This window comes from Pleurodeles waltl, chromosome 7, assembly GCF_031143425.1.
Source record: "Pleurodeles waltl isolate 20211129_DDA chromosome 7, aPleWal1.hap1.20221129, whole genome shotgun sequence".
Classification (NCBI taxonomy): Eukaryota; Metazoa; Chordata; class Amphibia; order Caudata; family Salamandridae; genus Pleurodeles; species Pleurodeles waltl.
The window spans coordinates 560,617,431-560,642,908 of record NC_090446.1 but is presented as its reverse complement, the minus strand read 5'-3'; the positions used below and the strand labels follow the sequence as shown (position 1 = coordinate 560,642,908).

Genomic DNA, 25,478 nt, shown 5'->3' with positions numbered 1-25,478 from the left:
GAACCCAATTCTGTTCTACATCTCGCCTGTCCAGCCACGCCAGCAGATTAGTGGCCTTGTCTCCTATGTCGTATAGATGGCGTTGAGATGCAAAAGCATATGAGCGTCCCTTGTTTTCGGCCCATTCCCTGAGTTTGTGCTGCTTCATGCCCCGTTTGTGTTGCAGCTGAGCCTAGTCCAGCCCACTGGTTGCAAGGCGGGCCTGCAAGGGTGTGCAGGCTTGTTCCAGAGCCTCACATTTCAACCTGCACCTCCTTCCGTCCGGCACCTATTAGTTCTTGGGTTTGGCCTCTTAGGACTGCCTTAAGTGCCTCCCATATTACAATGGGTGATCCCACCAAACCTACATTGTCCCAGAAATAGTAGCCAACCTGGCTGCAAATTTTCTCCCGAAATGTTATGTCCTTCAAGTACCAAGGGTCTATTCTAGGAGGCAGGCCACCAGTCCCTCTGGGGCCAGTAAGCTGTATCTCCACTTTGGAGTGGTCCAAGATCCCCGTGCCTTGATTGCGGTTGCGCTAAAGTCACTTATTGAAGATGCCTGAGTAACGAGGTAATCTATTCTGGCCAGGCTTCCATGTGCTGCAGAAACGTTAGTGTGCTGTTGTGTTGAATGCCCGCCAAATGTCAATCAGACCCATGGCTTTGATAAAGTCACCCACCGGGCTTGGTGTCCTTACTGTGTGCGCCCTACTCTTACTGTCCGTGTCCGGGTCAAGTACATCATTCACATCCTCCCACATGATCAGCCATTCCATTGGGAGTTCAAGGAGTACATCATCCAAGGCTGCAAGGGTTTGTGTGTGCAGCCTCTTGAGTATGTAGAGAGAACAAATATTAATGAACAGCTCATTCCAATTTCCAGTTAGCACCACATATCTGTCCAGGGGGTCCATCCATATTATTCTTGCAGAGAATATCCACCCCACCTAGAGTCAGTTGTGTATCCAGGATGGGCAACCAACTTGTATCCAGACCTATCAAGGGCCTTGTATTGACTGCCCTTAGGATGTGTTTCTTGAAGCAAGATCAGGTCTGGTGTGTTTCTACGTAAGCACTGGAGTACCACTGTATGCTCAAGCTTGCTCTCCAGGCCATTTACATTCCATGTCCATATTTTTAATGCATTATGTGTGTGGGTGCCCATATGTATTGAAGTATTGTGATTTATTAGGGAACCATGCCATTCCCAGTCCCCATGTTCCGGGATTTTCACAGTCTGGCCTTGCCCAGGTAAGATTGTCTAGTTGTGTAGCAATTGAGCTTGTGAACAACTCCAACACAAAGTCAACAAACAGTAACCCCCCAACTGATACATCCCCTTACCCTGCAACCCTGCTATGTAGGTATAGAACCACCCACCTCCTCAATCTACAGAGCACCTCTCGCCTAATATATTGAAATACTATAACCAAAGTGTGTGGCGGTAGTGGCTCCCCGACTAACCCATCATTCACACTAGATATTTGCAATACCTGAGTTGTCATGCCACAACTGGTCAATTACCAGTCCCGGTGCATCATTTCTGGAGCTCATCCTTCACCAGGCAGAGTCCTGGCTCACCCGGTAGGAAAAATGCTCTCAGTGCCCCACCTGCTCCATGCCCCCATCTTCCAGACCCAGCACAGTTCATGCAGTTCCATTGTCTTAGGTTCCCCCTCTAATGTTTGCTGTAGCATTAAACCAGTGTGCAGAGGCCCTTCCGTCGCTGTCCACCTTTGTAAATTGGTGCAGCGTTTTCTTATTGTCCACCAACCCTCTAGCCACTCCCAGGCAGCCTCTGGGGTAAGGAAATGCCAGGTCTTACCCTCCGCAACTACTGTTAGCTTAGCAGGGTACAGCATCATATATTCGAGGTCTCATGCTCTAAGTTCTTTCTTGACTGATTCGAAACTATATCTTTCCGGATGGACCTGCTGAGTAAAGTCCGGAAACAAATGGATGGTCGGGTTCTCATATTTCAGGCATCATGCACTCATGGGGACCTGGAGTATCGCGTCCCTATCCCGATAGCTGAAGATCTTGACTATTATAGTTCTCGGGGTGGGGAGCCTGGTTTTGGATGAGGTATTGGTTCCCTCTGTGCCCGTTCCACCGCAAAAAACTTGGATAGTCTCTTGGGGCGAAGAGTATTGACCATAAGATCTTCAAGGAAAAGATCAACATTTTAGCCCTCTCGGACCCCCACCATCTGCATATTATTGCGTCTCGTCCTGCCCTCGTGATCCTCATGTTTTGCCACCATAGCTACCGACTGTTGAGCAAGGGACTGTACCTGGGTTTCCAGTTTTTTTGTGGTAAACTGAAGGTAGGCAATGTGGGTGTCTGCCATTTTCATTTTATCACTGATTTTCTGGATATCTGCATGAAGTAGGGTCACATCAATGGTAACTGTGTCCATCTTGGGTTCTAATGTGGCCTTGACATCTTGAATTGCCGCCATTATGGCCACCAATGAGGGCTCCCCGATGTGTCCAGTCTCCTCTTTCTGCTCCTTACCCCCTTGTCAGCCCCTCAGGACCGCATAGTTGTCCATATTAATGGTCTAGGGTGGTGCGCACCCCTTGGGCTTCCCCATGGCAAGTTCCTCCTTCAAATTTAGCCCCCGTTCGGAGGCCCGCCCCACAACTCCGTCAGTTTCTGGTGGCTTTAGTGAGTGGCGGTGGCTCACCCGCATCAGTTTATCGCAGCGCCTCCCCTCTCGCTCTGTTCAGTACCCACTTGGCACTTCCCTAAGTAGATTGGAAGGGGGGGGCGAGTCATGGCACACTGTATCGCCCAGGGCCAAGTCCAATTTCCAAGTCTGGCTTTGCTAGATTCCCATTCAGTGTGTGAGGTGGTGGTGGGGGACACTTACTGTTGCATACAGAGTGGTTGTACTGGAGCGATCCTATATATCAATGCAACTTTCAGAGGCTTGCATATGTTGCAGGCTACCTACTTCCAAAGGACTCTCCCAGTTCCTTCAGTTCAGTACATTGTAGTCACTCTAGGAGCCTGCCTTTGCTGCCCCACGCCTGTCCCCAGATCAGATAGATGTCCAGAGGGTCGGTGCCACTTCAAAAACAGTGCAGGCCCGCAACACTGGAACTCCAGGTGAGGCCCCCGTCCCCTGCAGCGCAACAATCATTCAGGACGGGCACACCCAGGGCCGCCAGAGGGGGGGCGTTTTATCTTCTTCACCCAGGGAGGGGGGTCAACCCAGGGAGCAACCAGGGAGCTCCCCGTGATGTGCCTCAATGTGGATGCTGAGCAATCTCTCCTACCCCCAGGGCCCAGCAGCCTCGCCAGTCGGACTGCCCCGTCCGACCCCATCTCCCGTGGACGCACGGCTGCCGATCCTCTGAGGAGAGCCCCCACCCTAACTGCAGCAGGTCAGGACGGCGCCAGCCCTTGCGGGAGGGCAAGCCGACCCCTAACCCCTCTCGCTTGGCTCAGCGCTCCTCCTCCAGTACCCTGATCGCTGCAACGGGTGGGCAGGGCGATTCCAGCAGTGCCGGCCCTGGGGTGCTGTCCACCTCCTCACCGGCCCCCATTGGTTGTCGGGCCGAGTTGATTCTCAGATCTTCCCCCAGCAGGCTCACGGCTCCTCTCTCCACTAAGCCACAGTCGCCAGTTCCAGCATCGGGGCGGGGGACCCTGCGCTTTAGGAGGGGCCCCCTTCTCAGTGTCTCCATCCCCTGGCTCTCATTGCCATGCAGCTCAGGCCTACCCCATCTGGCTCTCTCCAACCACCCCCGTGGCGTCTCAGGGGCCCCACTATCGATCAGTCGCTGTGCCTGCAGTCTTTAGTTGTTCCTATTTGCTCCAATTGCATCGGGTAACAGCGATTGTAACAGATTTTGGGGTGTGATACAGACGCAGAGCGTATTCAGTGTGCACCCATCTTGGCAGCTGCCAAGCCACAAACCCACACCACTACACTCTACATAACTCCAGTCTAGGCCACTACACTCTGCACCACTCAACTCTGCAACACTGCACTCTATGCCAGTACACTATACATCACTACAGTCTACGCCAGTCCACTCTACGTGACTTTAATCTACTCTGCAATACTGCACTGTACCACATTGCACTCAACCCCACTGCATTCTACCCTGCAACACTCCACTTTATGCCACTTCACTCTGCTCTGAAACAATCTACTCTACTTCACTGCACTGTACGCCACTCCACTCTACTCTACGCCATTGCACTCTGTGCCAGTGAACTTTATGCTGCACCACTGCATTCTCTGCCATTCCATGCCACTGCACTCTTTGCCACTGCACTGCACCACTCTACCCTGCTCCACTCTACACCACTTCACTCTACTTTGAAACAATCTACTCTGCGCCACTCCACTCTGCACCACTCTACGCAACTCCAATCTGCACCACTGCCATTCTTCACCACTCTGCTCTGACACTGCACTCCACACCACTCTAAACCACTGCCCTCTACGCCACTTCCCTCTACGCTAATGCACACTACACCACTGTACTCACTCTACGCCAATCCGCTCTGCACCACTGCACTCTACACCACTATACTCTACAACAGTCTACACCACTGCACTCTGCTCTACTCTACGCCACCACACTCTATATCACTCTACTCTGCAGCACTTCACTGAACACCACTATACTGTGCACTATACTGTGTACTACTCTAATCTACACCACTCTACCCTGCACCCCTCCCCTTTATGCCACTACTCAGCACCACTCTCTGCCACTCTACTTTGCACCATATGCCACTCTGTTGCGCCACTCTAATTTATGACAGTCCTCTTCATGAAGCTGCTCCCTACAGCGCTCCACTCTACGATACTCTATCTCACTCGATGCCACTCCACTCTAAACCACTCTACTCTACGCAACAAACTTTAGTCCATGCTGAACAGCAGCCACACTGGTGTGCAACATGGTTAAAACCCATTGGCAAAGTCAATAGCTCTAGCATAGGCAAGCCCCATTCCACTCTGCTCCAATCCATTCTAATTTGCACCATTCCATTCTACACCACTCCATTCTACGCCTCTCTACTCTATTGTGCACCACTCTACTTTGTCATTGAACACTGTGCTACTCTACTCTGCACCACTGCACTCTCTGCCACTGCCCTCTACACAACTTCAGTCTAGGCCACTCCACACCACTAAAATCTACTCACCAACATTGTATTCAACACCAATACACTATACATCACTGCACTCTATGCCAGTACACTCTATGCCACTGTGATCTACTCTGCACCACTACACTCTACTCTGTTACACTCTGCTCCATTCTATTCTATGCCAGTGCACGCGACCTTGCACCACTCCACTCCATGTCACTCTGAAACAATCTACACTACAACAGTGCACTCTTCTCTACTGCACTGTACGCCACTCCACACATCTCCACTTCACTCTATGCCATTGCACTCTATACCACTGTACTTTATGCTGCACCACTGCACTCTGTCATTCTATGCCACTCCACACTGTGCCACTGCACTGAACCTCTCTAACCTGCTCCACTGCACTCTACATCACTGTACACTAACCACTGCACTCTACCCTGCCAGACTCCACTCTATACCACTTCACTCTAATTTGAAACAATCTACGCTATGCCATCCTACTCCACTCTGCGCAACTCCAATCTGTGGCACTACACTCTGTGCCACCCACTCTACTATACGCCACTTCACTCCACACCACTGTCCTCTTCTCTAATGCACTCTACACCACTCTGTTCAAAAGCAATGCACTCTACGTCAATATATTCTGCACCAGTGCACTCTACACCATTATATTCTACAACAATCTGCACCACTCTTTGCCCTTGCCCTCTATGCCACTGCACTCTGCCACTCTACTCTGCCACTCTACTCTATGCCACTGTACAGCACTGCACTCTTCTCTGCACCACTCTAATCTACACCCCTCTACTTTACACCACTCTGCACCCCTTTATGCCACTGTACTCTGACACTCTACTTTGCATCCTATCCCACTCTACTCTGCGTCACTTTAATCTATGACACTGTGATCTATGACGGTCCTCTTTACGACGCTCAACCATACGGCGCTCCACTCTACGACACACTATCCCACTGGATGCCACTCCACTCCAAGCCCCTCTCCTCCATGCCACAAACTTTAAGCCATGCTGAACAGTGGCCACAGTGGTGTACAACATGGCTAAAATACATAGCTCTTGCATAGGCAAGATGTACATGCTTAGGCAATGCGTATTGTATCTGTGAATGCTTCCTGGAACATAAAGGAAGCAAAGATAGGATGGATAACTGTTTCAGACCTTGCACAGGTGACGGACGAAATTGATTTGTATAAAAAGCAACACAGAGTATGTGGAGATTTAATGATGACATTTGTAATGACTCTGTGTTGCAGCCCAAACATACTTTAAGATCAATGACATTGGTGAGAATCCTCTGGGAGATTGTACGGGTCTGGGATGTGTTCTTGGCTGTGATCGGGGGTGGGTTAAAAGAAGAGGATCAAAACTGATAATGTGGTCTGGGAAATTTCTCAAGAACATAAGAAAATGAGGTCTATGACAAATTATCGAATTCTGACGTTAGCAAGGCTCAACGTAGTTTGTTACCTACAAATAAAGTCGAACAGCTATAGGCCAAGCAGCTGGAAAATAGCAATAAAACCAATAAATTATTAGCATCCACCGCTGAATGCACAATGACCTGGAACCTAGGGATAAGATGTACTAAGAATATTTTGAGTAAAAGTGGTTGCAAAGTTTACACTGACTTCTACCGAATCTATCCTGATTTCACAAACCTACTTCTTTACTAATAGGTTGATTCACAAATTCATCATCCGGTGATGATTTTTAGAGAATGGATGGTGGTGGAGTTTGAGAAGAACTGGGTCTCCGTGAAATGGGTTGGAGCAGGGTGACCACTGTAGGGAATAGTGTGCATGCTTAACATCAACCTAGCTTGATATACATCAGTAAAATTAGCAGATTGTTCATAGAAGAGTGGGATGACGATATTACCAAAGTGGGACTGGGATAATCCACCTACAAGGAACTATTTCTGCCCATGCATTGGAACGTGCAAATTTCTCCTGCATAGCTCAGTATCCTTTGCTATGTGAGGGAGGCGAGTGGTTGTATGATTGCGGACTTCTTTAAGAAAAGAAATATTAGGTCTTTTGAGACTTGCAAAAATGAGTTCTGCAGAAGAGAGAAATCAATTGACTCCAGTATGATCAACTTTGACGCTGGGTCTTATAATGAGCACAAAAAAAAATTGAGGGACATAATGAGAAGGAGGTCTTAGATTCTATGTCTCGAAAGGCTTGTTGCTAAACTCTTGAAATTACTGAATTTGCCCCATCTGGTCACTGAATCTTCACAGAGAAGCCTGCGAGAAAACGTTGGGAGGGATACCACAGACAAAGAGTGCGAAAGAAAGTCCAACATGGCTTTTGTGCCAAATGTATCTATACAGCACAAGAAAACCAGTCTGAAAATTATGTACAGATGGTGTTACATTACAGGGAACCTGAAACGATTTACACCTACAAGGTGTGATGCCTGTTGGAGCAGCTTCATATTTAGTGATTGTGTCCAAACATTTCTTGGGAGACAGGTAGGTGGTAGAGGAGATAAAGGGAAGTTATATTCCTAATGATCCAGCTCTGCTGTAACTCATGGCACCCATTTAGGAAAGTAGCACTAGCTTTGGGATATGGCATGCTTTACAGTGAATTCAACAGTGGTGAAACTGGTGATTGCTTGCTTCTTGGGTTGGAGCAAAAACCCACAAAGTTGCGTTGGTTCAATAGTCTTTGGTCCATTCTCCCTCTAGAGCATATGGCTATAACATATTAGGATCCCCAAAGAAATTGAATAAAAAATGCCATACTTGCATTACATGTTCAAGGATTGCGTATTCCTGACCTACAACATGGCTGCAGATTTCATAAGTGTGTAATGGAGACCTCCATGTGGACTGCAGTGACACGGAATGCGGGATGTTTTCGTATTATGTTGAATTTGAGTTTTAACAGTCAATTGGTGAAACTGACTAGAATCTTTGAAACAAAAAAAATCTAAGTATAACACTAACTTCATTTACAGTAGATTCTTCTACTTTGTTAGCACTATATCAACCTTAAACTCCTGTCCAGACAAAAACAGTCACCATATATGTTAACAAAATACAGTCTGGTCATGCAACCCGTAGATGAACGCGTCTTTTGTACAAGCTATGGGCGTTAATACATTTAGCCAGTAAACATATTTCGAGGGATCCACCATTCTCTATCATCTGAGTGTGCTGTTTTTAGATTTGTGATTTAACTAGCCAAAGACACTGATTGATCCGGCTGTGTTTCTATTGTTTTACTAATGCCTTCCTTCCCTAATTGTATCACTATGCCCCTATTTGCATCTTGTAAGTATCTGCCTGTAGGAAACTGGAACAAGTTTCTCATTAATCAGTTTTATCTACATTTATTTTTCTTTGACAGCGGCTGTGGAGCTTGATGCAAACTCTCCACATGGTAGCAGCTCAAATGGAACCTTTACCGGTGCTAAGAAGCCATGTGGTCCTGAAACCAAGAAGCCGTGTAAAGGTAAAGGCGATTCCTCTGGACAAGGTGCTGTGACTGAAGGTGGAGACCAGAGCAGTTCCGGAAAGGGCGATAGCAAAGGTAAATGTGTGAGTTATTGGAAAGAGCGGTATTTTTACATGTGACTTCCATCAATGAAGCAAGTGATATGTCTCAGTAAATCTTCCATGATTGAGGTTACAAAAGGACAGATGACTATGATACAATTTACAGTTACTTTAACTTGCTATAAAATCCGAAGTTCACAAAACAGTTTATAGTGGGAGCAAGTTATGTATTCATGTTTACTTTGGTCAAGCCACTACCTTTCTAATGCAGGAGACAGGAGCATACGTTGAGGCGTCTATAAAAATGTAACATGCAAGACGTCGGTTCTCACCCTGATCTGATTTGGTTTAAACATTTCCACTTGGATATATGATTTTCAATAAACAAATCAACTAATTAAGCATTATGATAGTAGTAAAGTTTCTTAAGGTGCAGAATGGATCCTACCTCTTTGAGAACACAAGTGAAGCACCAGCCTTCACACAAATGGCACTTACAAATGTAATTTTTGGATCCTCTTGTACTTTGGTCGCTGAAGTGTTTTTTCTTTAAATATTGTTCTTTATATAAAACATTTTATCAAACATTTCCAGGATACAAACTTCAAACTGCTGCAGCATTTCTTTGGATCAGTTAGAAATACATTTACTGTAAGGTATTGAGGAAATTACAGTTCAGATGTATAACTTAACAAATCATACTTCCTGGCCAGATTCTGTTTGAGGCTTTGTACTACTCTGTTGTAAATGGCCCCTTTGCAAGGTTATCCCCTAACTTGTTGCCTCTGACCTCCTGTTTTTGACTCTGTGCCTCATTTTGTTTTTGCTGGCTTTAGGACTCTGGGCACTTTACCACTGCCAACGAGTGCTAAAGTGCAAGTGTCTCCCTGTCTAAATTCTATTGGTGATTGGTTTATCCATGATTGGCATATTTGATTTTCTAGTAAATCCTTAGTAAAAGCACTATCTGTACATCAAATGCTACTAGTGAGCCTGCAGCACTGATTGTCCTGTAAACATGTCTCAGACCTGCCACTGTACTGTGTGTGTGCAGTTTTAAACTGCCCTGTTGACCTGGCAAGTGCACCCACTTGCTAGGCCCAAACCTTACCTTTTACCGCATGTAAGTCACCCCCTAAAGTAGGCCCAAGACAGCCCCATGGGCAAGTTGTAGTGTATTTAAAAGGTAGGACATGTACTGGTGTGTTTTACATGTCTTGACAGTGAAATGGTGCTAAATTCAGTTTTCACTATTGCAAGGCCCATCTCTCCCACAGGGTATCAGGAGGATTGACTTGAAATATCTTTTAAGTGTAATTTTTTATTGGGAACAGATATACATATGGAGTTTGTGGTCTCTGAACTCACAATTTAAAAATAGATCCTTTGATGAAGTTGGTTTTTGAACTGTGAGTTTGTAAATGCCCCTTTTAGAAAGTCGGCATTTTCTCGCTTAACCGTTCTGTGCCTCTGCCTGTCTGCTGAATACACGTCTGTGTCAGGATGACAGTTGGGCTGTTTGTGCATTCACTCTAGACAGTCACACAAAGGAAGCGTAGGTGTGGCCTGCGTATTCTGGTGGTCCATCACCCGGCTGATTGGTCTTCCTGAGCCAGAATGGTGGGAGGAGCTGGCACTTGCACCTGAATAGGGCTGCTCTGCCTTACACAAAGCAGTCCCCAGTCCTCTGGAGTGTGCCTGAGGTCAGGGCAGGGAAAGGCATGGACTTGTGCACTACAAAGATTTATTTTTGGAGTTTGCCTACTTTAATGGAAGGAATGGGTATTAATACTGGTCCTCTGACACCATATAAATAGAATCCTTCTGGACTGAGTAAATTCTGCCAGGAAGAAGAGCTGGATGCTCTAGGAGGGACTGCCACTCTGCCTGTTGCTTTGTTGTGCTGGTCTGCTACTTGCTACTTCTGTCCTGGGAGTGAAAGGACTGGACTTGATTTTCTACATACAGCTTCCAAAAGTTCTCAGAGGGCTTGGACTGAGCTTGCCTCCTGTTAAGAAGCCTTAGGGACATCTAAGACTTCACCTGCCAGTGCCTGGGCTCTCTTGCTGAGAGACCTGATTTGCCAAATTGTGCCAAACTCAGTTCCTGGGCCCTTGAGAGTGAATTCTGGGGCAACAAGGAAGAAACTAGTTTATTGACTTACAGAACAACTTCGGAACTGGTGCTGCTCTCGGAGCCTGCGCTGTTGCCTACACTGGAGCCGTTCCCGCTGAGTACAATGACCGTGACCTACATCGCAAACCTGATGCCGCCACAGCGCCTCCGACGTTCTGCAACAGCATGAGTCCAGAGTGTCAACCATGTCTATGGCAGCTGACTCCGCTATAGCACCTCTGGCCCGTTGGTGTTATCACAACACCACAAAGTCGACAGCTCACGTCTTTACCTGCTGGATTCATCGTCCCCCGCCTTGTTGTAAGGAACCGATGACTCACCTCCCCTGCTTGGCAGTAAGGAACCGATGTGTAACGGCTACAGCAACACCTCACTTCCCTGTCTTTGTTTCCTCATCGTTTTCCAAAGTACTTTATCTGTGGTCCACACGACTCAGTGGCCAACAGCGCGCTCTCGCAGTTGGTGCTGGAGTGTTGGAAGCAACTCCGCCAAACCGTTTTGATAGCCCAAGTTGGAGCAACTGTGTCTCTAAGAGCTATACTGCATTTAATATTTGAAAATTTGTATCTTTACTTGTGTACGATGGAATTTTGTTGTTTTGGTCTTGTAAACTGATGTGGAGTACTATTGTGGTGTTGTGTGTGTGTGTAAGTAAATACTTTACACATTGCCTCTGAGATAAGCCTCACTACTTGAGCCAAGCTACCAAGGGGGTGAGCAGGGGTTATCTTAGCTGTGTGACTTCCTTACCCTGACTATAGTGAGAAGGACCCTTCTTGGGCAGGGTGTAAACCACTGCCAATTAGAGACCCCATTTCTAATGTTGGTTATCAGCGGTGAAAAAAGGACTAGTATTTGTACTTTACATAAAGTGATTGGTGTACACTACTTCCATATTGCAAACAATTACACCCCAATGTACTGGTTGGATTTGTCTCTTTGAAACTTTTGAGTTTTATTCGCAATCATGTCTCAGTCTGGTGAGCTGCAGATTTGGTGTTTGAGCAGGAGAAGCTGGAGACCTACTCGGTACCTCATCGCAAAAAGTTGTGCAAGGAGCTCAAATGTCCTATTAAAGGCCTCGCTAGGAACTGAGCTGCAAAAGGCTGTGAAGGCCTGGTTGGCACAAAGGAGGCTGGTTAGCACACACAGGAGGAGGAGAATGTTGTGGATACAAAGGAGCAGAGCCTGCATGAGGATTTTTGTGATCAGAACCTAACTGGGGGGAAGGCACCTTCCAGGAAAAGCAGCAGTGTTTCTTCAAGGGTTCTGTCTCAGAGGAACTGGAGGACAGTTGGGAGGCTAGGTAGCTCCAGTTGGAACTAGCCAGGCTCAAAATAAAAGCAGAGAAAACAAAATTGCCATGGAGGAGAAGATGATGATTTTAGCTCACAAGCTGAGCTTGAAGGAGCTGGACTAAAAGAGCAGATCCAGCACAGATGGTGGCAGGAGTTCTACAGTGCACTTTGAAGAAAATGTATTTATACCCCAGGATGTGGTGAAGGACTTTGTTGTGGGGGATGACATAGAGCAGTGGTTTAGTGATTATGAAGTGGCATTCAGAATGAACAGGGTCCCTGATAGAGATTGGGGGCAGGCCTGTGGAAGTACTTCTCAGTGGAGTGGGGGGACACTTTGTTGGCTTTCGAGTAAGATCAGAGGAGGTGCCCCTCCGTGAAAGAAGCCCTAAGCAGGAGGTATGGTTTTGCCCCAGGAAGTTACAGGGTAAAGTTTATGTAGAGTTACTAAACTTGGTTCTCAAACTTGGGTAGAGAATGTTGATTCCTTTTGCAGAGCCCTGGATGTTTGGGTGAAGGACAGCGAGGTAACAGATTATTAAGGGGTGTACAATTTGATGGCATGGGAGCACTTGTCTAGTCTGTTTTCAAGAGTTGTGTCAGCACTTGATTGACAGCAAGCTTACTGACCCCAGGAAGCTTGTCAAGAAAGTGGACCTCTGGCTCAGCACTAGGGTCAAAAAGTAGTTTTATGTGGGAGACTCAGCCAAGAGTGGGCAGGGTCCCCAACAGAAGAAGGAGGGGAGGTCAAGGGAGACACAGACAGGTCCCAGGATAAGGGGGGAGAAAAAGATTCTCATGTCCCTTTTGACAGGAATGAGGGAGGTTCTGGTGGGCGGTGACCCAGGACGACCCATTTTCAACCCTGTTGCTTTGTGTGTGTTTCCAGCTAGGACACAGTAAAGGGGACTCTGTCTGTCCTAGGAAAACCGCTACTGGTGACCCCTCTACATGGGTGGCCAATGAGGCCATAAGGTGAAGTAAACCCCAGGGGCAGGTCGAAGACCAATGCCGTAATCTCCCTTAGTTGGGAGGTGAACTCAGAGGGTGAGTTGGTTACCCCAGAGGGTGGGAGTTGTCGCCTTCACCAGGTGAAAGTGGAGGTGGTCCCAGTCACTGCTCTGGGGGACACAGGGACTAGCCGGACCATGGTTCTGGAAAGGTTAGTCACCCCCGAGCAGTACACCGTCCAGGTGTGTAGAGTGACTCCAGCCCACTGGTAGGACTTATTCTGGTCTATGGCTATGTTGTCCCTAGGGTGGGGAGGTGACCCAGAGAAGGGTCATAGTTAGTTCCCAGATGCCCATAGACTCCATTCTGAGGAATGAGTTGCCCCCTTTGTCAGGAGAACTGGGAGGGACGGCTGACAAAGGTGCTCTAACAGTTCAGTTTTCTGGAGGTACCACTCCAAAGCAGAAGGTACAGGATCCCACCAAGAGGAACAGGAGGAAGGAGAGCCCACCCCTGTCCTCTGCTCAGCCTGAGGGTGCAGATCCTAAGTTGAGTGACCAGTTTCAGGATATCACCCTTGAACTGGTGGGAGGTAAAGTGGAAAAAATAGTGCAAGGCACCTGGGGCTACTGCCCCCACTTTCCAGAACTACAGAGGCTAGGGTATGGCCTGGGGCCTGGCTCTTGACACTGACAGCTGTCAGACCCAAGGAGTGGAATGGGCCACATCGCAGTGTTGGCCATGGTGGTACTCTCTGCCTACTGGGATGCATCTGTGAGCAAAGTAAGGTAAAATGCTGCACAGGTGGAGTCAACGGATTGAGAGAAGGGTACCCCTGGGTTAGTTTAGTGGGCCCTGAGAGTGTAGACATAGGGATCCACCTGGGTTCAGAGAGGCGTAGAACTGGCAAGAACCCCTGCAGTGGTGGGCCATTGTCCACGTTCTATCGCCTTAGCAGTCGAGCAAGGTCTTGATTGGACTACCCTGGCTTTAGGCTGGGAGGGGGTTGTGTAGGAAATTGCCTTTTTGTAGAGATATCCCTAAACTTTTTGCCTCTCACCTCCCGTTTTTGACTGTGCTGCATTTTGTTTTTGCTGGCTCTAGGACTCTGGGTTCTTTACTACCTTTGATCAGTGCTAAAGGGCAAGTGATCCCTGTCTAAATTGTATTGATGATTAGTTTATCCATGATTGGTATATTTTATTTACTAGTAAGTGCACTGTGTGCGCCCAGGGCCTGTAAATCAAATGCTGCTAGTGAGCCTGCAGCACTGATTGTGCCACCCACATGAGTAGCCCTCTACACATGTCTCAGACCTGCCACTGCAGTGTCTGCTTGTGCAGTTTTAAATTGCCCTTTCGACCTGGCAAGTGCACCCACTTGCCAGGCCCAAACCTTCCCTTTTACCCCATGTAAGTCACTCCCTAAAGTAGGCCCAAGACAGCCCCATGGGCAAGGTGTAGTGTATTTAAAAGGTAGGACATGTACATGTCTTTTACATGTCCTGATAGTGAAATACTGCTAAATGTGTTTTTCACTATTGCAAGGCCTATCTCTCCCACAGGGTAACAAAAGGATTGACTTGGAATATCTTTTAAGTGCAATTTCCCATTGGAAGCAGATATAGATATGGAGTGTGGGGTTTTTGAACTCACAATTTAAACATATATCCTTTGGTGAAGTTGTTTTTTGAACTGTGAGTTTGTAAATGCCACTTTTAAATAGTGGGCATTTTCTTGCGTAACTATTCTGTGCCTGTGCCTGTGCCTGTCTGCTGAATACACGTTTTGGTCAGCATGACAGGCTGTTTGTGCATTCACTATAGATAGTCACACAAAGGGTGCTGAAGCGTGCCCTGCATATCCTGGTGGCCCATCACCAGGCTGATGGGTCTTTCTGAGCTAGAATGGTGGGATGAGCTGACACTTTCACTGGAGTATGACTGTGCCTGCCTCACACAAAGCAGTCCCCAATCACCTGGGAAAGGCAGGTTCTTGTGCACTCTCTCTTTGAAGTTTGCCTACTTCAAAGACAGAAATGGGTATGAGTACTGGACCTTTGTCACCACATAGTTAGAATCCTTCTGGACTGAGGAAATTCTGCAAGGAAGAAGAGCTGGATGCTGTTGGCGAGACTGCCACTTTGCCTGTTGCTTTGTTGTGCTGGTGTAGGAAAGTACCCTCTTTCTTGTCATGGTTACCCCCATTTTCTGCCTGTTAGTGTGTTTGACTGTGTTCACTCGAATCCTGCTAACCAGGACCACAGAGATTATGTTCTCTCCCTTCTAACTTGGCAACTTGTACCTTTTTCACCCCACATTTGCCATACTGATGCCCCATGTAAGTCCCTAGTATATGGTACACAGGTACCCAGAGCATTGAGGTACCAGGGGATCCCCATGGGCTGCAGCATGTATTATACCACCCATGCAAAGTGTTCTGCAAGCCTGCCATTGCAGCCTGCATGAAAGGGTGCATGCAGCCTTTTTCACCATAGGTCACAGCACCAGGTCACCTTAGGTCACCCCTATGGCAGGCCCTCCTAACCCAGAGGACAGGGTGCAAGTACCTGTGTGTGAGGGCACCCCTGCACTAGCAGAGGTGCCCCCACAAACTCCAGTGCCATTTTCCTGGACTTCGTGAGTGCGGGGATGCCATTTTACACATGTACTGGACATAGGTCACCACCTATGTCCAGCTACCTAATGGTAACTCCGAACCTAGGCATGTTTGGTATCAAACATGTCAGAATCATACCTCAGTACTGTTACCAGTGTTGGAAATATGATTCCATGCACTCTGGGGGCTCCTTAGAGAACCCCAAGCATTGCTCCTACCAGTCTTTCAGTGATTTCCAGGCAGCCCAAGCTGCTGTCACCCCTCAGACAGGTTTCTTCCCTCCTGCTGCTTGAACAGCTCAAGCCCAGGAAGGCAGAACAAAGGATTTCTTTTGGGAGGGGGTAACACCCTCTCCCTTTGGAAATAGGTGTTACATGGCCTGGGAAGGGTAGCCTCCCCAAACCACTGGTATGCTTTGAAGGGCACATTTTTTGCCCACCATGCATAAACCAGTCTACACCGGTTCAGGGACCTCCAGTCCCTGCTCTGGTGCGAAACTGAACAATGGAAAGGGGAGTGACCACTCCCCTGTCCATAACCACCCCAGGGGTGATGCCCAGAGCTCCTCCAGAGGATCCCTGGGTTCTGCCATCTTGAATCCAAGGTTGCCAGGGACCTCTGGGAGCATCAGCATCTGAGTGGCCAGGCCAGGCAGGTGACATCAAAGCCCCCTCTTGATACGTGGTCACCTGGCTAGGTGACCAGCCCCCCTTTTAGGGCTGTTTAGGGTCTCTCTATTGGGTGGTTCCTCAGATTCGGTTTGCATGATTCCAGAAGGACTCCTGTGGAACCTCCACTTCGACTTCTAGCCACTAGAACCGCGACTGGATCCTCCAGGAACCGACAGTCTGCATCCACGAAGAAGACTCTTCTTGCAACATTGTTTCCACAGCTCTTTCCAGCTTCTGCAACATTTCCCCAACTGTGCATCCTCTGAGGGCAGCAAGTCTTCAGTCTGAACGAGGAGGAACAAAGAATCTCCTTGTGGGAATCACTCCCCTTGAAGGAGTCACTCCCCTGCATCTGCAGGCACCTACTGCAATGACAACTGGCTGCGTGGATCTCCTCTCATCCTAAGCTGGGTGGATCATGCCTCACTGGTAGTGGTCCTGAGTAGTCCTCTTGGTCCTCTCTGCCAGCTTACCAACTTTGGTGGAGGTAAGTCCTTGCCTTCCCACACAGAACAGTACTCCTGTGCACCGGGTCTCTTGCAGCTTGAAGGCTTGTTTGCATCTCCTCCAAGGGAACTTCAGACTACGTGCAGCGCCAGTCCTCAGCACTTCTTCCTGCAACGCACAGCCCTCAGCGTAGTTCTCCTACAGTTTGGGATCCCTTTCTGTAGTGCAGCATGGGCTCCTTCTACAACTTCTGTGTCCCCGTCCTGTGAGACAACAGCAAGTGCTGCCTTTGCTCCTGTGGGCCCTCTGTGTTGCTGAGGGCCCCTCTCTGGCTTCCCCTCCTGGGTTGAGTCCTCCTGGGCTTTGCTGGTCCCCGGCAGCGCCACTTTTCCACTAACTGCGAATTTGCCTTTGCCAAGGCTTGTTGGTGGAATTCTTACAGAGACAGCTGTCTGCAATCTTTCTTCCAGCGTGGGCCATCTTCTGCATCCGTCAGGAAATCTTCTCCGGCTCCAGGGCTGCAGTGCTGAACTCCCCTCCCATCACTGTCGACCAACTCCTGCAAGTACAGCTCGGTGGGTAGTAGCTCCTGCTCCTCCTGGCCTCCACTGTGACTCCAGGACTTGGTCCCCTCTCTCCACAGGTCTTCCTCTCCAGGAATCCACCAGTGGTTCCTTGCAGTCTCGTCTGGGTGTCTTCTTTTCTTCTTTTTCTTCCTTTTGGGTGGTTTGGAGACATTTCAATGATTTACTCCTGCTTTCCTGCTCGCTGGAGGGTACTGTGTTACTTGCCTCTGTGGTCTTCTAGTATTCCCAGTTCCCCTCTACACATTCCACTTAATTAGGTGAGGGTCCTGTGTTCGCATTCCATTTTTTTAGTATATTGTTTGGGTTCCCCCTAGGTTCACTATTGTCTAACTGCATGTGCACTGTGTTCTAACCTTTTCTATGCCTATTGCTGTTTACTAGTGTATATAATTAGTGTATTACTTACCTCCTATTGGAGGGTTGCCCTTCTAGTATTGTGTGACTAAAAATACAGGTCCTTTATTTTTGTACAACTGAGTGTTTTCTTTTATGTGTGTAAGTACTGTGCAACTACAGTGGAAGAATGTTGGGCAGATGGAAGGCATCGGGTGAAGTGAGCATCTGTAGTGTATGGGGTGGCGAAAATGGCTGCTGTATTTGGAGTACATAACTCAGGTACTTAAGTGGTCTAGAGGTTGGAGAAGTTAGCGCAGAAGTGGGACTGCAGACGACCATGTTCATAACTTAGAGGGCTCAGATGTTTTGGAGGATCTGGAATCTGAATCACGGGTGGCAAGGCGTAAAGGGCAGTGCTGATCACTTAAGAAACTGGTAGTCTAATCAGGAGGGGCTCCTGACCGTCCGTAAAGGACAAGCAAAATGAGGGATTCCAAGGAGCGACCAGATGATGCATCTATGGCACTCTTCCTCCCCACAGCTCAGAGCCGTAAAGGGCATGAAACACTTAAACAACTCTACCCCCCTACTCAAGCGCCAGCTGGCAGGCCTTCAACTGATTGAGAGGGGCATGCTGGCTCGGTGCAATCCCCTGACAGCTTCTGCAGCTTAGAGAAACAGCCCTGTGGTTCAGGAATTTGTCACGTGCTCACTGGGAGCCCCATAACTCCTGTGTAAGGCCACAACTGAAAGACCACTCCACCAAACTGTGGTATCAGCAATATATTTAAATTTCCCTCTGTATTTCAGTCTCCAGGTCTGCTATCAATAAACGAGTTCGGTTTTGCCAGAGGAGCTTTTGCAGTATTTCTGCCAGTGAGCTCAAGGTTTCTGAACCAATCGGAGTCTGACATACATTTGGCACCACTGATGGGATCAGTTTTCTATCTTCCTGATTGGTTGTGAGCAGCAGGAAGCCCACAGCCTGCCTCTGGTTACCTAATTGCCACAACTATACATAAAGAGGCTCAATGACAAGCATTTCTTACTGTAAACTGGAATAAAATGGCTTTGTGGGTGTACCAGGAGCAGGACGACAAGAGCTAATATCTACTTGCCTGGGAGATTAAATAGACATTAAAACGTTTTGTACCCTCGAGGAATCGTACTCATGTCCCTTGCTCAAGCAATAACAATTATCTCTTTATTGGATACTAAGTTATAAACCCTTGAGCAGAGCAAAGGTAATTAACATTATATTGCTGATTGGAGATAGATAGCGTAACATGACATGAGGACCACAGAGGAGTGATTGCCAAAAGAGAATGTAAGCTGCTGTCCTCGAAGAATGTTATATTTTTGTGAAGTCATGCTCATAGTGATTATTACAGAAGAGCTGCAACTGCTTTATAGCTTTGGTAAAGCAAACTATTTTTTTTGTTTCCAAAATAACTTTGATCGATCCCTATAAGTTTCTTCTAGTAGGGCAGAGGTTTCTCAGGGTGAAGATGGGACCCAAAACAAACAGGCGCATATTTAAGTGCGTGCTTTGCATATCGAAGTTTAATGACAAATACTATTCTGAAAATAAGGACTTCATTTCAGAGTGCAATAACTTCATATACAGGGAGTGCAGAATTATTAGGCAAATGAGTATTTTGACCACATCATCCTCTTTATGCATGTTGTCTTACTCCAAGCTGTATAGGCTCGAAAGCCTACTACCAATTAAGCATATTAGGTGATGTGCATCTCTGTAATGAGAAGGGGTGTGGTCTAATGACATCAACACCCTATATCAGGTGTGCATAATTATTAGGCAACTTCCTTTCCTTTGGCAAAATGGTTCAAAAGAAGGACTGGACAGGCTCAGAAAAGTCAAAAATAGTGAGATCTTGCAGAGGGATGCAGCACTCTTAAAATTGCAAAGCTTCTGAAGCGTGATCATCGAACAATCAAGCGTTTCATTCAAAATAGTCAACAGGGTCGCAAGAAGCGTGTGGAAAAACCAAGCCGCAAAATAACTGCCCATGAACTGAGAAAAGTCAAGCGTGCAGCTGCCACGATGCCACTTGCCACCAGTTTGGCCATATTTCAGAGCTGCAACATCACTGGAGTGCCCAAAAGCACAAGGTGTGCAATACTCAGAGACATGGCCAAGGTAAGAAAGGCTGAAAGACGACCACCACTGAACAAGACACACAAGCTGAAACGTCAAGACTGGGCCAAGAAATATCTCAAGACTGATTTTTCTAAGGTTTTATGGACTGATGAAATGAGAGTGAGTCTTGATGGGCCAGATGGATGGGCCCGTGGCTGGATTGGTAAAGGGCAGAGAGCTCCAGTCCGACTCAGACGCCAGCAAGGTGGAGGTGGAGTACTGGTTTGGGCTGGTATCATCAAAGATGAGCTTGTGGGGCCTTTTCGGGTTGAGGATGGAGTCAAGCTCAACTCCCAGTCCTACTGCCAGTTCCTGGAAGACACCTTCTTCAAGCAGTGGTACAGGAAGAAGTCTGCATCCTTCAAGAAAAACATGATTTTCATGCAGGACAATGCTCCATCACACGCGTCCAAGTACTCCACAGCGTGGCTGGCAAGAAAGGGTATAAAAGAAGGAAATCTAATGACATGGCCTCCTTGTTCACCTGATCTGAACCCCATTGAGAACCTGTGGTCCATCATCAAATGTGAGATTTACAAGGAGGGAAAACAGTACACCTCTCTGAACAGTGTCTGGGAGGCTGTGGTTGCTGCTGCACGCAATGTTGATGGTGAACAGATCAAAACACTGACAGAATCCATGGATGGCAGGCTTTTGAGTGTCCTTGCAAAGAAAGGTGGCTATATTGGTCACTGATTTGTTTTTGTTTTGTTTTTGAATGTCAGAAATGTATATTTGTGAATGTTGAGATGTTATATTGGTTTCACTGGTAATGATAAATAATTGAAATGGGTATATATTTTTTTTTGTTAAGTTGCCTAATAATTATGCACAGTGATAGTCACCTGCACACACAGATATCCCCCTAACATAGCTAAAACTAAAAACAAACTAAAAACTACTTCCAAAAATATTCAGTTTTGATATTAATGAGTTTTTTGGGTTCATTGAGAACATGGTTGTTGTTCAATAATAAAATTAATCCTCAAAAATACAACTTGCCTAATAATTCTGCACTCCCTGTAATACTGTAACTAGAGTGCAATTAAAGTTTGTGATAATACTGCTCTGCTGCTTGCATGCATTGTTGTATTACAAAACTTCTTGAATTCTTGAGTTTACTTACACATCTTTTTGTGAAGACCATTATTGTTTAATCCAATAAGGAAAAAACCCTGACATCCGTCTAGTATCGTCCCTAGCAAAACCATAACAACCTTGGACTCTAACAGTGCAAAGAAACATATGTAAGTGGAGCATTGTATTGGCTGTGGGGATATAACCTCCAATATTAGAAGTCTGTATTCCCTATATCTACCCAGAGTGTTCTTTAATGCAAGTTGTCAGTAAATAAAATTAACTTGGACAACCAACTTAAGAAGTTCTTTAATACACGTGCTTCTGAAAAATTTAAAGAGTAATTTACTGTATTCTATATTTATTTCTTCAATAATATGTATTTTCTTACATTTTCTGCCTCTAATGTAGAGTCTGTGAAGACACTTGTAATGAATGGAAAAGCACCAGTGGATCCCGAATGCAAAGCCAAAGTAGGCAAGGTAAGGTAACTTTCACCTGTATTAATTGTATTGCCCACACTATGCCTGAGAGATCACATCTCATGCTGCCAGGGTATATGCCCTACAACTAGCTTTAGAAGCTCAGCATTTGCAGGCTGTACTTAACATCAACTTCTGACCTCGTCTCTGTGAGTCAATATTTACAAAGTCCTGTTTATTCCGTTTAGCCAAATGGATGGTTGTTTTTTCTTTTATAAATATTTGTAGTATGATCTGATCATAGTTTCTTTTTTTATTTTATTATGTTCTGCATTTATCTTCTTTACTGACTCCCCAAGTTTTATAATCGAGTTAAGAGCACTGAAAGGTTATAAGTAGACAGGTAATCAAACACTAAATATTATGTAAAAACATGGAGTGGTTTAGCGCTTGTAAGTAGTAATCGGGGATTTGGAGGCCAGCAGATTTTTCTTTTACAAAAATATGTACTGACAAGGAAAGACATAGCTTAGGAAAAGCTTGCCTCCCATTTGGATCATCATCTTTGAGTGGATTATAATGTCCTTCAAAAAAATGCTGCATGTAAAAAGCAATAAAATCAGTAAAACAATGTGTACAGATTAATTAATCAGCAAAGACTTACACAAATCTAAAAGTCACTCATATCAAGGTCCTGATTATGGAAACAAAAGCAGCTATTAAACAGTTCACTGGTTGGCCCCTGACACCATTTTGGATATACCCACCTCCACCAACACACACGGCATCCTGCCCTGTTTGATACTTGTGCGGTCACCTACTGCCTGAAGCGGTTATTTGCTTTGCTCTCATCTGGCCATATGCAGGGCTTGTGCCCTATAATGAGATTTGAGGAGGGGACTCTTAAGTTATGAGGATGTATGTGGTGGTAGATGACGGATCTGAGAGTGATGAATTAGAGGAGGGAAGTGGTCGAAGAACGTAGGCTGAAGGAGAGAAAAGGGTGTAGAAGGGAGCAAGAGTAGCTTAGTCCGGCTATTCAGGTGCGATTCTCTTAGCAATTGCCACACTCCTTGGGGCACCAAATTTTCTTTTCATTCTGTTTGAAGATTTAGAGAGGCAATGCTGTGGGTGAGGGGCCACTCTCTCTCTTGAGATTACTCCAGTTGTCATCTGCTTGAGTGCCAGGTTCCTCAGACACCTTCTAGATAATCTGTTATCAGCTTGATTGGCAGTTTAGTTTCTTGGACGTATCCCCCATATCCCCAGGCCTTCAGTCAGTTCACTTTCTGATGGATACAACTACCTGTGGATTCCTCACCTGATGAATACTCCCATGGCGCCAGCATTTGACGGAAATCTTCTTACTAGTCTCTGCACGTCGACGAGGACGTCACTCTAGCCCACGCGACGCCGTCTGACGTCATACAGGCAATAAGAAGTCCTCGCCGACGTGCCGATGACAGTTCCCTTTTTTCCGTGCATTCGAAACGGTTATCTTCGAGGGAGTTACTGTTACCTTCGTGGTTACAGTGTATTGTCTGCTGCGTAGTCTTCTCTGCGGTAACAATGTCTCAGAGGAAGTCGGGTTTCAAGCCCTGTCGAGAGTGTGGGGGCAAGATGTCAGTTACAGATCCTCACTCCGACTGTCTATGGTGTTTGAGCTCCGACCACGACGTCTCGACTTGCGATTCATGTCAACACATGAATCCGAAGGCCCTCAAAGAGCGCGAGGCCAAGTTATTTATGGCAAAGTCAAAGAAGAAGGAGAAACATCATAAGAAGTCTTCTTCGCCAAGGTCTCACCGGCGTCATCGAGACTCCCGGCGCCGTAGAGACTCACGACGTCACTCCAGCAAGGAGTCTCGTTCGAGGTCACCTTCGGCTCGGCGTCGGAGGACTTGGGAGGTCAGCCCCACGGTCACGCCGCATCCATCGACGCCGTTGCCCTCTCCGGCGTCACCGACTTCACCTGGTCAGGCGTCAGTGATTGAGGTGGTGCAGCCTCTTGTGTTTTCTCCGGCGTCGCAGACGTCGAGGCCGGCGTCGGGGTCGCCCTCGATCCAGGCACCCCAGTATCCGGCTTTTCCCACTCCTGGAGCCGATAGTACCGCGTTTCTTAATGCGATGTATACCATCTTTCAGCAGATGGCTCCAGGAGCTGCTCCGGCTGGTCCTTCGGGGCCCTTGGCCTTTTCGTTGGGTGATCCTGCGCCTCTTCGGCCGGCACCCTTTATGCCCTTTCTCCCTTTTGGGAATGTGGGCTCGGCGCCGGTGCCGGCGTCGGTGGCCGCTCCGGTGGCTTCGGATGTTTCGGCCCCGGAGGTTGCCCCTCCGTCGAAGTCAGGATTTTGCCCTGTGACTCCGGTTGGTCCATCGGCTCCAAGACCTCGTCCTCCGGCTCCTGCCTCGGCGCCGAAGCTGCCTGTGGCGCCGGACGCGGCGTCAGATGCTTCTGGAGATCGGCGCCGTTCTTCGACGTCGGCGGAGGCCATGTCGACTCCGCGTATCGAGGAGAGACTTCATTCGAGGAGGCGTGCTCTCCGTCTTTTAGAAGAGCAAGAGTACCAGCGAGTCCTAGAGGAGGGAGAGATTGAGGACTCTGGAGACGGACTGCATGGTCTGGATACAGCCAGTGGGCTGGACACTTCCCCTGAGTGGGACCTTTCATCTCCAGGGGAATATACGGAGGAGGCTGCTTCCTTTCATGCTGTGGTGAGGAAGGCAGCGAGCTTTTTGGACCTGCCTTTGCCGGTGGCAGAGGCAAAGCAGAATTTGCTGACAGAGGTATTGCATCCGGCCTCTGCTGCAGCTGAGCCTCTCTTGCCATTTAATGAGGCTTTGCTGGATCCGGTGTTGGAGGTGTGGAAGAAGCCGGTGTCTTCCTCGGCCGTTCATAGGGCTGTGGCCAGGAGGTATCGAGCTGCACCATCTGACCCTGGCTTTCTCTCTAGACACCCTACGCCGGAGAGCTTGGTGGTGCAAGCCTCCTGTTCCTCAAAGTCAGCGCCTGGTTCCTTCCCGACGGTGCCTGGAGACAGAGACTCCAAGAAACTGGATGCGCAGTCCAAGAAAATATTTTCGTCATGCAGTTTGGCGTTGAAGGCCACCAACGCCACGTGCATTCTGGGGAGGTACATCCATGCGCTGATGGATGATATTTCGTCTTCATTCACGGAGCTTCCCCAGGGTCTTTTGGATGTGGTCTCGGACGCCCAGGCTGCCGCGACCCAGATTATCCAGTCTGGGCTGGACACGACCGACTCGGTGGCCAGGGCGATGGGCACGGCTGTGGTGGCAAGAAGACAGGCCTGGCTCCGAAACTCAGGGTTCTCTGCGGATGTGCAGTCGACCCTGCTGGACCTCCCGTTTGATGGGGACAGACTGTTTGGAGCCAAGGCAGATTCAGCCTTGGAACGATTTAAGGAGAGTAGAGCCACAGCCAAATCGTTAGGACTGCAAGCTCCTTCTTCCTCTGCCTCTTCTAGAATTTTCAGGAGGTTTCGGGGATTTGGGCGTGGCTCTTATTCCTCTTCCTTTCGGGGGAGGTTCCAGCAACCCGCCTCTTCCCTCCCCTATAGGTCATTTAGAGGGAGGGGGAGGGGTGGGGTCCGTACCAGAGGAGCCTCTCAACAGCACTCTGCCTCTTCCTCGTCCTCTGGAGGGGTGCAGCAGGGGAAGCAGCCTTAGGCTTCCACCGTTTCCCACTCACTCCTCTCCTGTAGGGGGCAGATTACAGCGTTTTCTCCACAAGTGGAAGTCTATCACAACGGACACTTGGGTTCTCGGCATTGTGGGAAAAGGCTACGCCCTTCCCTTTCGGGAGTTCCCGCACCTCATCCCGCCCCGCCCATCTTATTGTTCAGAAGAACACCTCCTGTTGCTAGAACAGGAGGTTCAAGTCCTCCTTTCAAAGGGCGCGGTAGAGTTGGTCCCAGAGCAGGAAAAGGGTCGAGGTTGTTACTCAAGATACTTCCTGATTCCCAAAAAGGATGGTCAGTTGAGACCAATCCTGGATCTGAGGATCTTGAATTGGTTCCTCAAACAGGAAAAGTTCAAGATGCTGACCCTAGCACAGGTGCTTTTGGCGTTGAACAAGGAAGATTGGATGGTGTCTGTCGACTTGCAGGA

General features: G+C 47.7%; 1 protein-coding gene across 1 annotated transcript in view; it reads left to right on the top strand.

Annotated features, from left to right (window-relative positions):
• The window catches only part of PARP2 (poly(ADP-ribose) polymerase 2), a 283,463-nt gene that overhangs the window by 67,350 nt on the left and 190,635 nt on the right, over positions 1-25,478 (top strand). The window contains exons 5-6 of the mRNA XM_069244318.1: positions 8,495-8,677; positions 21,337-21,407. Coding sequence (XP_069100419.1) covers positions 8,495-8,677; positions 21,337-21,407 — 254 coding nt within the window. The remainder of the gene's footprint in view (positions 1-8,494; positions 8,678-21,336; positions 21,408-25,478) is intronic.